The sequence below is a fragment of the Scyliorhinus torazame genome, chromosome 15 (assembly GCF_047496885.1).
Source record: "Scyliorhinus torazame isolate Kashiwa2021f chromosome 15, sScyTor2.1, whole genome shotgun sequence".
NCBI classification, from domain to species: Eukaryota; Metazoa; Chordata; class Chondrichthyes; order Carcharhiniformes; family Scyliorhinidae; genus Scyliorhinus; species Scyliorhinus torazame.
The window spans coordinates 22544478-22558187 of record NC_092721.1 but is presented as its reverse complement, the minus strand read 5'-3'; the positions used below and the strand labels follow the sequence as shown (position 1 = coordinate 22558187).

General features: G+C 46.2%; 1 protein-coding gene across 6 annotated transcripts in view; it reads left to right on the top strand.

Moving 5' to 3' along the window:
- Nucleotides 1–7833, top strand: part of commd6 (COMM domain containing 6) — a 138988-nt gene extending 131155 nt beyond the window's left edge. For 3 of the 6 annotated variants that reach the window (XM_072476165.1, XM_072476164.1, XM_072476168.1), the window contains 3 exons: nt 2259–2427; nt 3673–3825; nt 7303–7570. In XM_072476165.1, the coding sequence (XP_072332266.1) occupies nt 2259–2427; nt 3673–3825; nt 7303–7353 (373 nt within the window). In that variant the 3' untranslated portion in view covers nt 7354–7570. Of the gene's footprint in view, nt 1–1646; nt 1789–2258; nt 2428–3672; nt 3826–7302 lie in introns of those variants that run through there. The other 3 variants (XM_072476169.1, XM_072476167.1, XM_072476170.1) reach the window with 3 other exon arrangements.
- Nucleotides 7834–13710: the final 5877 nt, after the last annotated feature.

The window sequence follows — 13710 nt, the reverse complement described above, 5'->3', positions numbered from 1 at the left end:
GATTAAACCACCTTTTGAACGGCGGGACAAGGCGGCATGGGCGGGCTCCGGGGTCCTGGGGGGGGCGCGGGCCAATCTGGCACCGGGGGTGCCCCCACGGTGGCCTGGCCCGTGATCGGGGCCCACCGATCCGTGGGCGGGCCTGTGCCATGGGGGCACTCTTTCCCTTCCGCCTCCGCCACGGTCTCCACCATGGCGGAGGCGGAAGAGACTCCCTCCACTGCGCATGCGTGGGAAACTGTCAGCGGCCGCTGACGCTCCCGCGCATGCGCCGCCCGGGGATGTCATTTCCGCGCCAGCTGGCGGGGCAACAAAGGCCGTTTCCGCCAGCTGGCGGGGCGGAAATTCCTCCGGCGTCGGCCTAGCCCCTCAATGTTGGGGCTCGGCCCCCAAAGATGCGGAGAATTCCGCACCTTTGGGGCGTCGCGATGCCCGTCTGATTGGCGCCGTTTTGGGCGCCAGTCGGCAGACATCGCGCCGTTTCGGGAGAATTTCGCCCCTTATCTGGATTGAATAATTCGGAGTTGCTGTTACAATTCTTGAAAATAGGTTAGCAACTGAAACAGCTAGTTAAATATTCAAAGAAATAAAACTCGATTACTTTCATTGGGAGTAATTTGTAATCTGCTCCTCTGGTTGGAGATTAACTAGAACACACAACAGCTTCCAGTGAAAACCACAATTTGTCTATTTAAATTTTGTGCTGCCATCACTTCCAAGTTCTGAGCAAGCAGATTAAGGAAGTAGCAGGAAAGAAAATGTTTTTTTGACCAATCTAAGCTTTAGTAAAGGCATAGGAACACCACCACCTGAAAGTTCCCCTCCAAGATACATAGAATCATAGAATTTACAGTGCAGAAGGAGGCTATTCGGCCCATGGAGTCTGCACCGACCCTTACAAAGAGCACCCTACTGAAGCCCACATATCTACCCTATCCCCATAACCCACACTTAACATATTTTGGACACAAAGGGCGATTTATCATGGTCAATCCACCTAACCCGCACATCTTTGGACTGTGGGAGGAAACCGGAGCACCCGGAGGAAACCGGAGCACCCGGAGGAAACCCACACAGACACTGGGAGAACGTGCAAACTCGGCACAGGCAGTGACCCTGCCGGGAATCGAACCTGGGACCCAAAGCGTGCAACAACTGTGAAGCAACTGTGCTAACCACTATGCTACTGTGCTGCCCATAGATACCCCCCATCCTGACTTGGAAATGTATCGCCGTTCCTTCCGTGTCACTGCACCAACGTCCTGGAACTCCCTTCCTAACAGCATTGTGGTTTTACGTACACCACATGGACTGCAGCGGTTCAAGAAGGCAGCTCACTGCCGCCTTCTCAAAGGGCAGTTAAGGATGGACAGTAAAAATGCCAGCAACACCCATGTTCCTGTGAAAGAACATTTTCAAAAGCAGCAGTGTTTTTTTTTTTAACTGAGATTTTCCCAGGGCAGCGCAGTGGTTGCAAACATTGACTTGACCAACACCGTCTATCCCAGTGAGCTGGCCAGCAGAAAGCTTTAATGGTAGATCAGTTTATAGCCCATCAATGGATCCAGCCCACAACCTGTCACCATCCACATTGCTTGCATACAACACCACTGGCTCTTTCCCATCTGCCTTACTGTTATTCCAGGTTTCTCCTGCGTTAGTGTAACTGCATGTCGTTGTCCATCATTTCCCTTCCCAACGCCAGCCCTGGTGCCAGTTCCAGTTCCTATCGTCTACTGCGGGATATTGTGGCTTGAAATCCCCACCCAAGGTGTGCAACAGCAAGAGGTATTGACCAGCAGTGCGAACGTCATTCTTTATGTGAGAATATCCTACCAAAAGTGATTCATTTTTATTGCGCTGATTTGATGCCTCTTTCTTAAAGGCATCACAGAGTATTTACAGCACAGAAGCATGGTAGTCGGTCCAGGCCAGCCCTCCCCCTTGTCTAACCCCCATTAATAAATGCTTCTATTTCGCTCCATGCGCTTCCCGGGCTTCCCCTTCAATGCAGCTCCACATTCTAACCCCTCTCTGGGTAAAGATGTTTCTCTTGAATTCCCTTTTGCATTTATTAATGACCATCTGATAAAGCTAGGGAAAAGTGCTGTTCAGCTTTTAATACATCTGTGAAGTTACATAGGACAATATGAACACCCTCAAGACGGCGGTCGTTGCCTCTTGTTTTACCATGTTTAACGAGCTCCGAGGGAAAGCGTGCAACAACTGTCAACTTGCCTCCTTCTCTCCCTTGGCAGGTCGGCGGCGCAGAGTAAAATGTCAGCTGAAGATTTAATTGTGAAGCTAGCAGACAGCAGCAATAATTGGTCCAAGCAAGCGCTTCAGGTTATTCGCCATGTGTGGACTGAACAGGGCAAACTAATTATGACACCAGAAGCTGCCAAGCACATGCTCACCGTGGGACAGGTGAGATGGTCCTGTGTATGCAGGCTTCATCATGCTTCAGTGTGAGTAGCTATCTTGGATAATTCTGCACTCTGTTGGCTTGGTCTTGTTCCTTCAAAGGTGTGTGGCACTATGCTTTGTCCTGTGCACTTCATGCAATATTTAGAGCAGACACCATTATGTTTTACCCAGGAAGGGAGAGCAATGCATTGTAATTGATATTTGGGGGACACATCAAAATTACTTAAATTTCTCCGGGAAAAGAAAGGCTTGGGTTTATGTCAAACATTTCACGATCTTTGGATATCCCAAAGTACTTTACAGCCAATAAAGTAGAAAACTTCTTCAATTTCAGAATAAAATTAAATGACCTGAAATGTTAACTGTCACTTTCCCTGAGGGAGAAGGTAGTACAGTGGCTAGCACTGTTGCCTCAGCGCCAGGGACCCAGGTTCGATTCTGACCTCGGGTGACTATGCGGAGCACATTCTCCCAGTGTCTGCTTGGGTTTCCTCCCACAGTCCACTGATGTGCAGGTTAGGTGGATTGGCCATACTACATTGCCCCTAAGTGTCCAAAGGTTAGATGGGGTTACGGGGATAGGGCAGGGGAGTGGATATAAGTAGAGTGTTCTTTTGGAAGGTCGGTGCAGACTCAATGGGCCGAATGGCCTCCTTCTGCATTGTAAGGATTCTATGATTCTACTCTGGGAGGATGAGTTTTTCCAATATTATCTGTTATTATAGTTACTCATGAGGCTGGCTGATATTTGAATTCTTTATTATTGTCACAAGTGGGCTTACATTAACACTGCAATGAAGTTACCGTGAAAATTCCCGAGTCGCCACATTCCGGCGCCTGTTTGGGAACACAGAGCGAGAATTCAGAATGTCCAATTCACCTAACAAGCACGTCTTTCGGGACATGCGGGAGGAAACCGGAGCACCCGGAAGAAATCCGCACAGACTCGGGGAGAACATGCAGACTTCACACAGACCCAAGCGGGAATCGAACCTGGGATTCTGGCGCTGTGAAGCAACAGTGTTAAATACTGTGCTACCGCGTACTACGTGCAGGAGATGGTCACTTGAGAGCTGGAGGTTCAAATGAGCGACGTTTCTTCTTTGTATTAGTCAATTTAATATGAGGAGGCCAAACCTGAATCGCATTTTATCAAGCTGGTCAATACTCGTACAAGATACCATGGTGTTTGCAAAAAGCGAGCTATAAAAATGTAATGCTTCCTATTTGTTTCTTTCCTCCAAGCTCGTAGACTTGCAGTGGAAGCTGGGAATGGCCATCAGCTCTGATAGCTGCAGGTCCCTAAACCACCCCTATGTAACCATGATGCTGAAAGTAGCTGATCCCTCTGGAGAAATAATCAGCAGATCGTTCGAAATGACCGTCCCTCAGTTTCGGGTCAGTAACCCAACATTTTCTTTTCGGTAAAATTCAAGAAGGAAATTGCACACCGAATCCCTGTTTTGCCTTTTGAAAGTGGATTCTGTTTTTGTCGCAATGAAGTCATCTCTCCTAAAGCTGTTTGCGATGTTGATGCCACATTTGACCCCAAGGTGAGCTTCTGACCACATAATCCTCGCCACCATCTAAGACCTATTTCCACCTCCGTAAAGCCAGTCCTGCCTCGGCTAACCGGTGTTGAAACCCTCATCCATGCCTTTGTTACCCCAAAGGCTCAACTGTTCCAACATACTCCTGCGTCATCTCCCACCTTAAACTTGAGGTCGTCCAGAGCTGATACCCTGTCCTTACTCGCAGCAAGTCCCATTTACCCCTGTGTGCTTGCTAACCCTGTGTTCGCTTCTGATTAAGCAGCGTTTCGATTTTAAAATTCTCATGCTGGCTTTCAAACTCCTCCAGGGTGCTTGCCCTTGCCCTTCCCTATCTCCGTAATCTCTGCCAGCCCCACGACCCTCCGAGATATCTACGCTGGCCTAATTCTGGCCTTTTAATTGCTCCGCCTTTGCCGGCCCTGAGCCCTCCGCTAGCTGGGCCCCGATCTCCGGAATTCCCTCTCTAAATCTCTCTACCTCTCTCTTTTTTGCCCTTGAGTCACTCCTTGAAAACCTACACCTGACCACAGTTTTGATCACTTATACAAGATACAATTACATTCTGATTTAACCTAGTATCCCTGTACATAGATCAACATTAGATTTTAATTTGTAATGCTCATGGGAAGCACCTTAGGATGTTTTATGTTAAGACTGTTAAGCATTATGTCATGGCCTTCGCCTCTCTGATTGCACGGCAAGTAGGTTTTAGTGAAAGAAGGGAAAGGTAAAGGAATAACGATGAACGTACACTGTGAATCCCCTGCGCGTCTTCACTGTTCCAGCAAGCTTAAAATAAGAACAAAAAGCCTTGCATGTTTTGTTCTTTGATAGAATGATAGAATATCTACAGTGCTGAAAGAGTCCATTCGGCCCATCACGTCTACACCAACCCATCAGAAAGAGCACCTTACCCAGGCCCAATCCCTCGCCCTATCCCCGTAACCCCACCTAACCTCTGGACACTTTAGCAATTTAGCATGGCCAATCCACCTAACCTGCACAGCTTTGGACTGTGGGAGGAAACCGGAGCACCCGGAGGAAAGCCACGCTGTGAGGCAGCAGTGCTAGCCACTGTGCTACCGTGCCGCCCCGACGCCCAGTCTTATTTTTATTTTTCCATTCACTGATCTGGATGTTGCTGATTAGGTCAGCACTTATGGTCCATCCTTGTTGCCTTTACAAAGAGGCTGGTGAGCTGCATCAGTGGTTTACCCGGGCCTTTTCACAGGGTGGCAATATGCCAACCACAGTGATGTGGGCACGGGATCACACGTAGGCCGGAGCGAGTCAGGACGGCAGATTCCCTTCCCTAAAGGCCATTAGTGAACCGGATGGGTTTTTACGCCAACCACCGGCACCAGCACAGAAGTCTGAGAACACGCACGAACAGACTCAAAAACAGCTTCTTCCCCACTGTCACCAGACTCCTAAATGACCCTCTTATGGACTGACCTCGTTAACACTACACCCTGTATGCTTCATCCGATGCCAGTGCTTATGTAGTTACATTGTATATGTTGTGTTGCCCTATTATGTATTTTCTTTTATTCCCTTTTCTTCCCATGTACTTAATGATCTGTTGAGCTGTTCGCAGAAAAATACTTTTCACTGTACCTCGGTACACGTGACAACAAACAAATCCAATCCAATCCAAGGTCACCGTTACTGAAACCGTCTTCTTTATTTCAGATGTATTTAATAAACTGAATGATCGTGTTGCAGTTTTTGAACTGGCGTCTCGTCAGATTATTAGTTGGGGCCGTTGAATTACTAGTCCCGTAGCATAACCACAATGCCGCTGATCGACTATCAGCCTCCAAACATAGAAGAAAAAACTGAGTGAGTGGAGAAAGCGAAAGGTGGGAGGTTTTGCCCAGAGTCAAGATTTTTGCCTTGACAAAGTGGTGGAACAAGAAAGTTCAGAGGGAAATGAGATAAGAACATGAGGGTGAAAAGAATTGGTGATTTGGTTCGATTAAGGGGAGAGAATAGCATCATGGTAATGTCACTTGGCTAGTCATCCAGAGACCCAGGCGAATGCTCTGGGGACACCAGTTCAAATCCCACCAAGGCAGCTGGTGGAATTTGAATTCAAATAAGTATCAAGTTACTCGCGATTGTTGTGAAAACCTATCTGATTTACTAATACCCTTCTGGGAAAGAAGTTGCCACCCTCACCTGTGACTCCAGATCTACATGTGACTCCAGACCCACAGCAATGTGGTTCACTCTCAACTGCTCCCAAATGCGATTTAAGGATGGATAATAAATGCAGGCCTTACCAGTGACACTCGCATCCCATCGAAGAATAAATAAAGTTGGGGGACACTCGTGTGGAACATAGATGAAATGAAAATCGCTTATTGTCACAAGTAGGCTTCAATGAAGTTACTGTGAAAAGCCCCTAGTCGCCACATTTCGGCGCCTGTTCGGGGAGGCTAGTACTGGAATTGAACCCGCGCTGCTGGCCTTGTTCTGCAGTACAAGCCAGCTGTTTAGCCCACTGTGCTATACCAGCCCTTAAGTAACAAATAACATAGATTTGCTGAGCTGAAAGCGCTGTGAATTCTATGTAAGAGTTTTCCGATATTAAAAGGGGGGTAGGATAGTTTGGCGGAATATCTCACCGGACCCTGTGTCGAATGAGAAACATAGGAGCAGGAGGAGGCCATTCGGCCCTTCGAGCCTGATTCGCCATGATCATGGCTGATCGTCCAACTCAGTAGCCTAATCCAGCTTTCTCCCCATAACCCATGATCCCATTTGCTTCAAGTGCGACATCCAGCCAATGTATTCAATGTCTCCGCCTCAACTACTTCCTGTGGTATTGAATTCCACAGGCTCACCACTCTTTGGGTGAAGAAATGTCTCCTTATCTATGGTCAACCCCAAATCCTCAGATTGTGACCCCTGGTTCTGGACACCCCCCACCATCGGGAACATCCTCCCTGCATCCACCCTGTCTAGTCCTGTGAGAATTTTTTGAAATAAATTTAGAGTACCCAATTCATTTTTTCCAATTACGGGACAATTTAGCATCGCCAATCCACCTAACCTGCACAGCTTTGGGTTGTGGGGGCGAGACCAATGCAAACACGGGGAGAATGTGCAAACTCCACACGGACAGTGACCCTGTTAGAATTTTATTAGTCTCCGTGAGATTCCCCTCCCCCATTCTTCTGAACGCCAGCGGGAACAATCCTCCCCTAGTGAATCTTTCCTCGTACGTTAGTCCCGTCATCCCCGGAATCGGCCTGGTAAACCTTCGCTGCACTGTGTTCTCCCAATAATTAAAAAATTTTATTTCTGCCTTTTACAGAATTTTTCCAAGCAGTTCCGGGAAGTGGCTACTGCGCTTGAAATGGTTTGAAGCCTGCGTCTGAACCGAAATCCACCCTTTCCCCCCTCGACAAGCCTTGATTCTACTTCCATTACACAGAAGAGAAGGAGGGAGGAAGTTCCACAAGAAATGAAAAAATAACTGCACTCGGTTTTGATCCACTTATTTGGATTATATTGTTTTCCCTCCACCACCTATTGCTTTCCAGTTGTTGAATATTAATAAATGCACTACTTTTGTTGTAAAAGGATAACTCTCCTGCTCTGTGAAATAATGTTAAGGAATCTTTTACGTCTACCTGAGAGAGCAGGCCCGAGCAGGGCCCCAGGGCCTGAATTTGAAGTGTGCCTGAAAGGTGATAGCTCTGAAGGTGCCGCACTAGCCTCCATACATAACTGGGAGCGCCAGCCTCGACTGCTGTGCTCAAATCCTGGGGTGGGAGTGAAACTTTACCTGATTCCCTGTCGACTTGTCCTGTCGTGGAAATCATAATAAAGACAAATTCCTCGAGGTTCGATTTAAGGAAATTTATTTACACAAATATATTTGCGGAGAGTGTTCCAGCTGCAAAAGCCACTGCACTCGGAGATTTGAGACATGTTTTATAGTCTGAAATAACAGCTTGAAGTAAACAGGCATGTTTATATTAAATAGACCTTGGAAAGTACGTAAGATGAAATACGTAGTATGTATGTTCTTGCCCTTGGCTAAAAACAACTCGAGTACACATTTTATCTTTCGGAGGACAATGTGTTTTCATAATAAGGCCAAAACCAGAATATTTCAGCAGTATTTCATTTATGTTACCTGACCTACTTATTTTCATTCAGAAGCAGTGTTGAACTATAGTCAAGCATTTCCCAGCATGCTTTGAAGTTGGTTTGTGGTAATTTCCCTTCCACAATTCCTCCCAATTAACTTTTGGGCTCATAGGTGAGCGAGGCACCAACTGAACCACAGCTGATGCAGGTGTTTCGAAAGTGGAGAAGAAAATTGAAGTTCTTGATGATTTAACTGTCTGGTGGATCTGGTTGAAGAGCGGGTGTTTGGGGGATGGGGGTGTAGGGGTTGGTGGAGATGGTGGCATCCACAGCAACCACATCTCAGTGCCCTGAGTGACTGACCACAACTTCAGAATTTCCATGATAATCTGAACGTTCCCTACTCCCAGAAGTTGAATTACTTTAGGGAGGTAATGATGGATGAATGTTGTCAACAGCCCCCATCCCCTGAAAATTTGTGGAGGGACCGCTCTATTATAGTGCTGCATCGCCGTTTCAAAGTCCATCAACAAAAACAACTTGCATTTCTATAGCACCCTTAGCATTGAAAAATATCCCAAGGTGCTTCAAAAACACAATCAGATACTCTTTGACACCAGGTCACACGGGGTATATTAGGACCCGGGCTGGCTATTCTCTTGCCTTTTGTGTGAGCTGAAGGGGGAAGAAAAGCCTCAAATCGTCTACACCTCGGTGCCATCTTGCTTCCTCGCCTCACCACTCTGATAGATTTTCAGGAACTTATTAGATAGAAAAAGTTATACATGGAAAAACATACAAAGTTTCAGTGTTTCCGGCATTGGAACCGGTAATTCAGCCCACCCTTCACTTTGTCAGGAAGAATAAAAAAGCAGAGTTGTCAGGAAGAATAAAAAAGCAGAGTAATAACTTAAATGGAAAACGGCTGCAAAATACTGAGTTGCAGAGGATTCAGGGTGTTCCAGTGCATGAGTCACAAAGGTTACTTGCTGTACCTGTACGCAGGTACAGCAAGTAATTAAAAAGGCAAATAAAATGCTATCTTTTATTACGAGGAATTGAATATCAAAATAGAATCTTGTGCTTCAGTTACACAGCACGTTGGTGAGATCGCATCTTTAATACAGTGTGCAGTTTTGGTCTCATTTAAGGAAGGATGTAAATGCATTTGGGTCAGTTCAGAGGAGGTTTACTAAATTGGTACCTGGAATCAGCGGGTTGTTTAATGAGGAAAGGTTGGACAGATTGGGCTTGTTTCCACTGGAGTTTAAAAGAGTGAGGGATGACTTGATTGAGGTATGTACGATCCTGGATGGTCTTGACAAGATGGATGTGGAATCATAGAATTTACGGTGCAGAAGGAGGCCATTCGGCCCATCGAGTCTGCACCAGCCCTTGGAAAGGGGACCCTACTTAAGCCCTTGGAAAGAGGACCCTACTTAAGCTCACACCTCCACCCTATCCCTGTAACGCAGTAACCTCACCTAATTTTTTTTTGGGACACTAAGGGCAATTTAGCATAGCCAATCTACCTAACCTGCACATCTTTGGACTGGGAGGAAACCGGAGCACCCGGAGGAAACCCACGCAGACACGAGGAGAACATGCAAACACCACACAGACAGTCACCCCAGGCCGGTATTGAATCCGTGTCCCTGGAGCTGTGAGGCAGTAGTGCTAGTCACCATGCCACCCATAGAAAGGATGTTTCCTCTTGCGAGTGAGTCCAGAACTAGGGGGTGATGTTTTAAAATTTAAAGGGTAGTAAATCAATTTAGAGTACCCAATTATTTTTTTCCAATTAAGGGCAACTTAGCGTGGTCAATCTACCTACCCTGCACATCTTTGGGTTGTGGGGGTGAAACCCACACAGACACGGGGAGAATGTGCAAACTCCACACGGACAGTGACCAAGGGCCGGGATTCGAACCCAGGTCCTCATCGCTGTGAGGCAGCAGTGCTAACCGGGGTCACCCTTTTAGACAGATAAAGAGAAATGTTTTCTCTGAAAGTTCTGCTACTTTGGAACTCTGCCGAAGAAGGCGGGAGAGGTGGAGTTATTGAATATTTTTAAGGTGGAGGGGGCAGACTGTTGTTAGGCAAGGGAATCAATGGTTAGCGGGGGGAGATGGGGATGTGGAACTAGACACGCAAATCAATCAGCCATGGTTTCTTTGAATGGCAGAGCAGGCTTGAGGGGCCAAATTATTGTCTTCTCCTATTTTGTATGTGTGCCAGTACTTGCATTCCATGTGAGCCTCCTCAACTGCATAACCCGCCATTGCTTTCTCCCTCCTTTACTTATCTTGAGTTGACGCTGCAGAGCTCAGTTCTTCATCTAGTATCTCTTGACAAAATTAACAAGTGGAAAGGGATGCTAGAATTAAACTATTTGGTCATACACATTTGTAATGTGTCAGATTTATCGTAACAGAGTTTGCACCTGTTTATAGAGGCAGAGCGGAGTGGGTAAAGTCATTTTTGTTTACTCTTCAACCTTCAACCTTGTGAGACTTCAACCTTTGAAAAAGAAAGATGTCTTATCGCCAGTCAACTTTCCCGATTTAATTTCATTCATATATTCAATCTGTCTTTTGCTGGGCTTGTTACTGGAAGTTGGCTGTAGCTGGGAAATACTTCTAAGAAACATTCGATGCTGCACATGAATGCTCTTTGAGGCTTTTAGCAGATTGGAGCAAGTGCGTCCAAGTGACTAACATTTGCTCCCTGTGGGTATCGCACAGTGCTGTTTAATCTCTCAGAATCCCGGATGACGACTTTGATCACACACAGGGTGGGGGGGGAAAGAATAATCAAATATTTGTCCAATTTTTGACCCAGTCTTTGGAAATTACTGCAGATGAAGTTAATGTTGGTATTGTATCAGTGGCGGTGAGACCAAGTGGAATAAATAACCAACTATCTATCTCTCTAATGGAGAGACATGTGGTCTTTCATGGATTACGGCTACTTAGTATGACAAGACTGACACAATATGCAGTTGAAAATGGAACCGTTTGCTTAACTTGGATCCTCTGTTGAATGCTATCTCCCCTTTTTTGGATGGAACTCACATTATTTTGAATGAACAGCATTATGAAATAAAACAAACATGAAAGTTAAAAGTTGCGAGCTATTTGGCAATTCACGTTCTACGCTGTGTCTGCAATGTGTGGTTGTGAGGAACTTTGTCTTACTTCACCTAAGGTGTCAAATAAGGTGCTATTCCTCGTACTTGGCAATGTCTAAAATTAACGTGTCCTGATCGGATATATATCGGCAAAGAGTTTATTTCAAATACTATTGCCTGCATTTGGAGGCTGTGAATTACTTTTCCTTTCAGCTGTATCTAAATTTTGAGTCTACTTGTTTACTTTTTGGCTTTGAATTCTTCTTAACCATGACTTTTGGTAGTTCGTGCTTGTTATTTGAGGAAAATGTTGTATTTTGTGCTCTAGTTTCAGAATACTTATATTTATAACCATCCTGTTAGATTATGGGCTGTGTAACTTACAGCCAGTCTTTTTTTTACAGACTTTTAAAATGTTTTAAAAATAAATTTAGAGTACCCAATTCTTTTGTTTTCAATTAAGGGGCAATTTAGCGTGGCCAATCAACGTACCCTGCACATCTTTGGGTTGTGGGGGTGAAACTCACGCAGACACGGGGAGAATGTGAAAACTCCACACGGACAGTGACCCAGGGCCGGTATTGAACCCGGGTCCCTGGCGCTGTGAGGCAGCAGTGCTAACCACTGCGCTACAATGCTGCCCTTTTTCAGACTTAGCTATGTACTAAGTTGTATTTTAGCATTCATGGAAATCAGCCTCTACTCATAACAATGAGGATTGCTTGAACAAGGGCAGGAGGATTGCTTGAACAAGGGCAGGAACATCTGTGCAGAATTCAACATAAATTTTCTTACACCTCTACATTGCACATCGCGTTCGAAAGCACCTTCCAAACACCTGACGTCAACCAGCCAGAGGTATAAGGGCAGCAGATGTAAGGGAACACCACTGCCTGCAAGTTGCCCTACAAGTCAAAGAATCCTGATTTGGAACTATGGGTCGAATTTTGAGGATGGCAAACGATCGGTGCTTGCCGTCCCGAGAGACAGTGCCTAACGCGCCGCCGATTCTCAAACTCCCGCTGTCATTTAATGCTCGCTTGAGCGTTGCTGACAGTGGACAGGACTTCTGCCTGCCCTTGAAGAAAGCCCCATCTTGGAGAGCTGTCAGCCAATCTGATTGAACGACAGCTCTTCAACCCAGCCAGGCAGAGCGTTGCAGTGACCAGAAGCAGTACGGCAGTGCTCTGACTGGGACTAATTCCAGGAACCTTTGAACAGAAGACAGGGTAGGGGATGCCCAGGGAGGGTTGGGAGCAGGACAACCACTTCCAACGTCGCAGGGGGAAGGATGCCCAAGAAAAGTCACTTTCTCACACTACCTGCACCCACTCCTGCCAGCCTAAAATTTGAGTCGGGGAACTTCCTACCATCCTAACTTCCTTGCTAGGGTGTACCTAAACCACAAGGACTCCAACGATTTAAGAAGGCAGTTCACCACCTCCTTCACGAGGGTAATTAGGAATGCACAATAAATGCTGGCCCTGTCAGCGACGCTCACATCTCATCAACAACTTTTTAAAAAAAATACAGATTCAACTAAACAGTGACTTGAGCCATGTGTAAGAGATGCACACTCCCATTTACTCTTACTGTCAGTTTTGACTTTAGGATTTTATAAAAGAAAAACTTACACAGGCTCAATTACAAATGTTTTTATTCACAAATCAGCGCTCCTAATGCCCAATTACAAATGCTCTAAATTTGTATGGCGATGCACAACAATCAAAACCATGACTTATTAATGTCCCGGAAAATCATAGAATCACCTACAGTGCGAAAGGAGACAATTCGGCCCAGCAAGCCTGCACCTGCCCTCCGAAGGAGCACCCCATCTAGCGCCAGTCACCCACCCTATCCCTTAACCCAGTAACCCCACCTAACCTATTGGACACGAAGAGGAATTTGATCACAGCCAATCCACCCAACCTGCACATCTTTGGATTGTGGGAGGAAATCGGAGCACCCGGAGGAAACCCACGCAGACACGGGGAGAAAGTGCAGACTACGCACAGACACCCAAGGCTGGAATTGAACCCAGGTCGCTGGCGCTGTGAGGCAGCAGTGCTAACCACTGTGCCACCACGCCACCCACCGTGTTCCTAATTCTTATGAAAATGAAGCCTACATTTCACATGTCAGCCAGCCAGCCATTCAAAATCAGTACTTGCCAGTTTCGTCTTAATCTTATTAGTGATTTTGAACTCCATTCTACCTACTTATGAAGCCATCAGAGCGAGCTTTACACTGAATGATTGAATTGGGGCAGTGCTGTGTGAATATGTAACATCTGACAGATTAAATATGAGCACTGCATTAGGTTATGCTTACCACTAATAAAATGATTATGTTTAACTGTTTGAAACTGATCTCACAAACTACAGATCACTTCTGATTGCCAACACCCCCCCCCCCCCCCCCCCCCTGATAACAGTGGGATAAACAGCTGGCTTGTAATGCAGAACAAAGCCAGTAATGCGGGTTAAATTCCTGTAC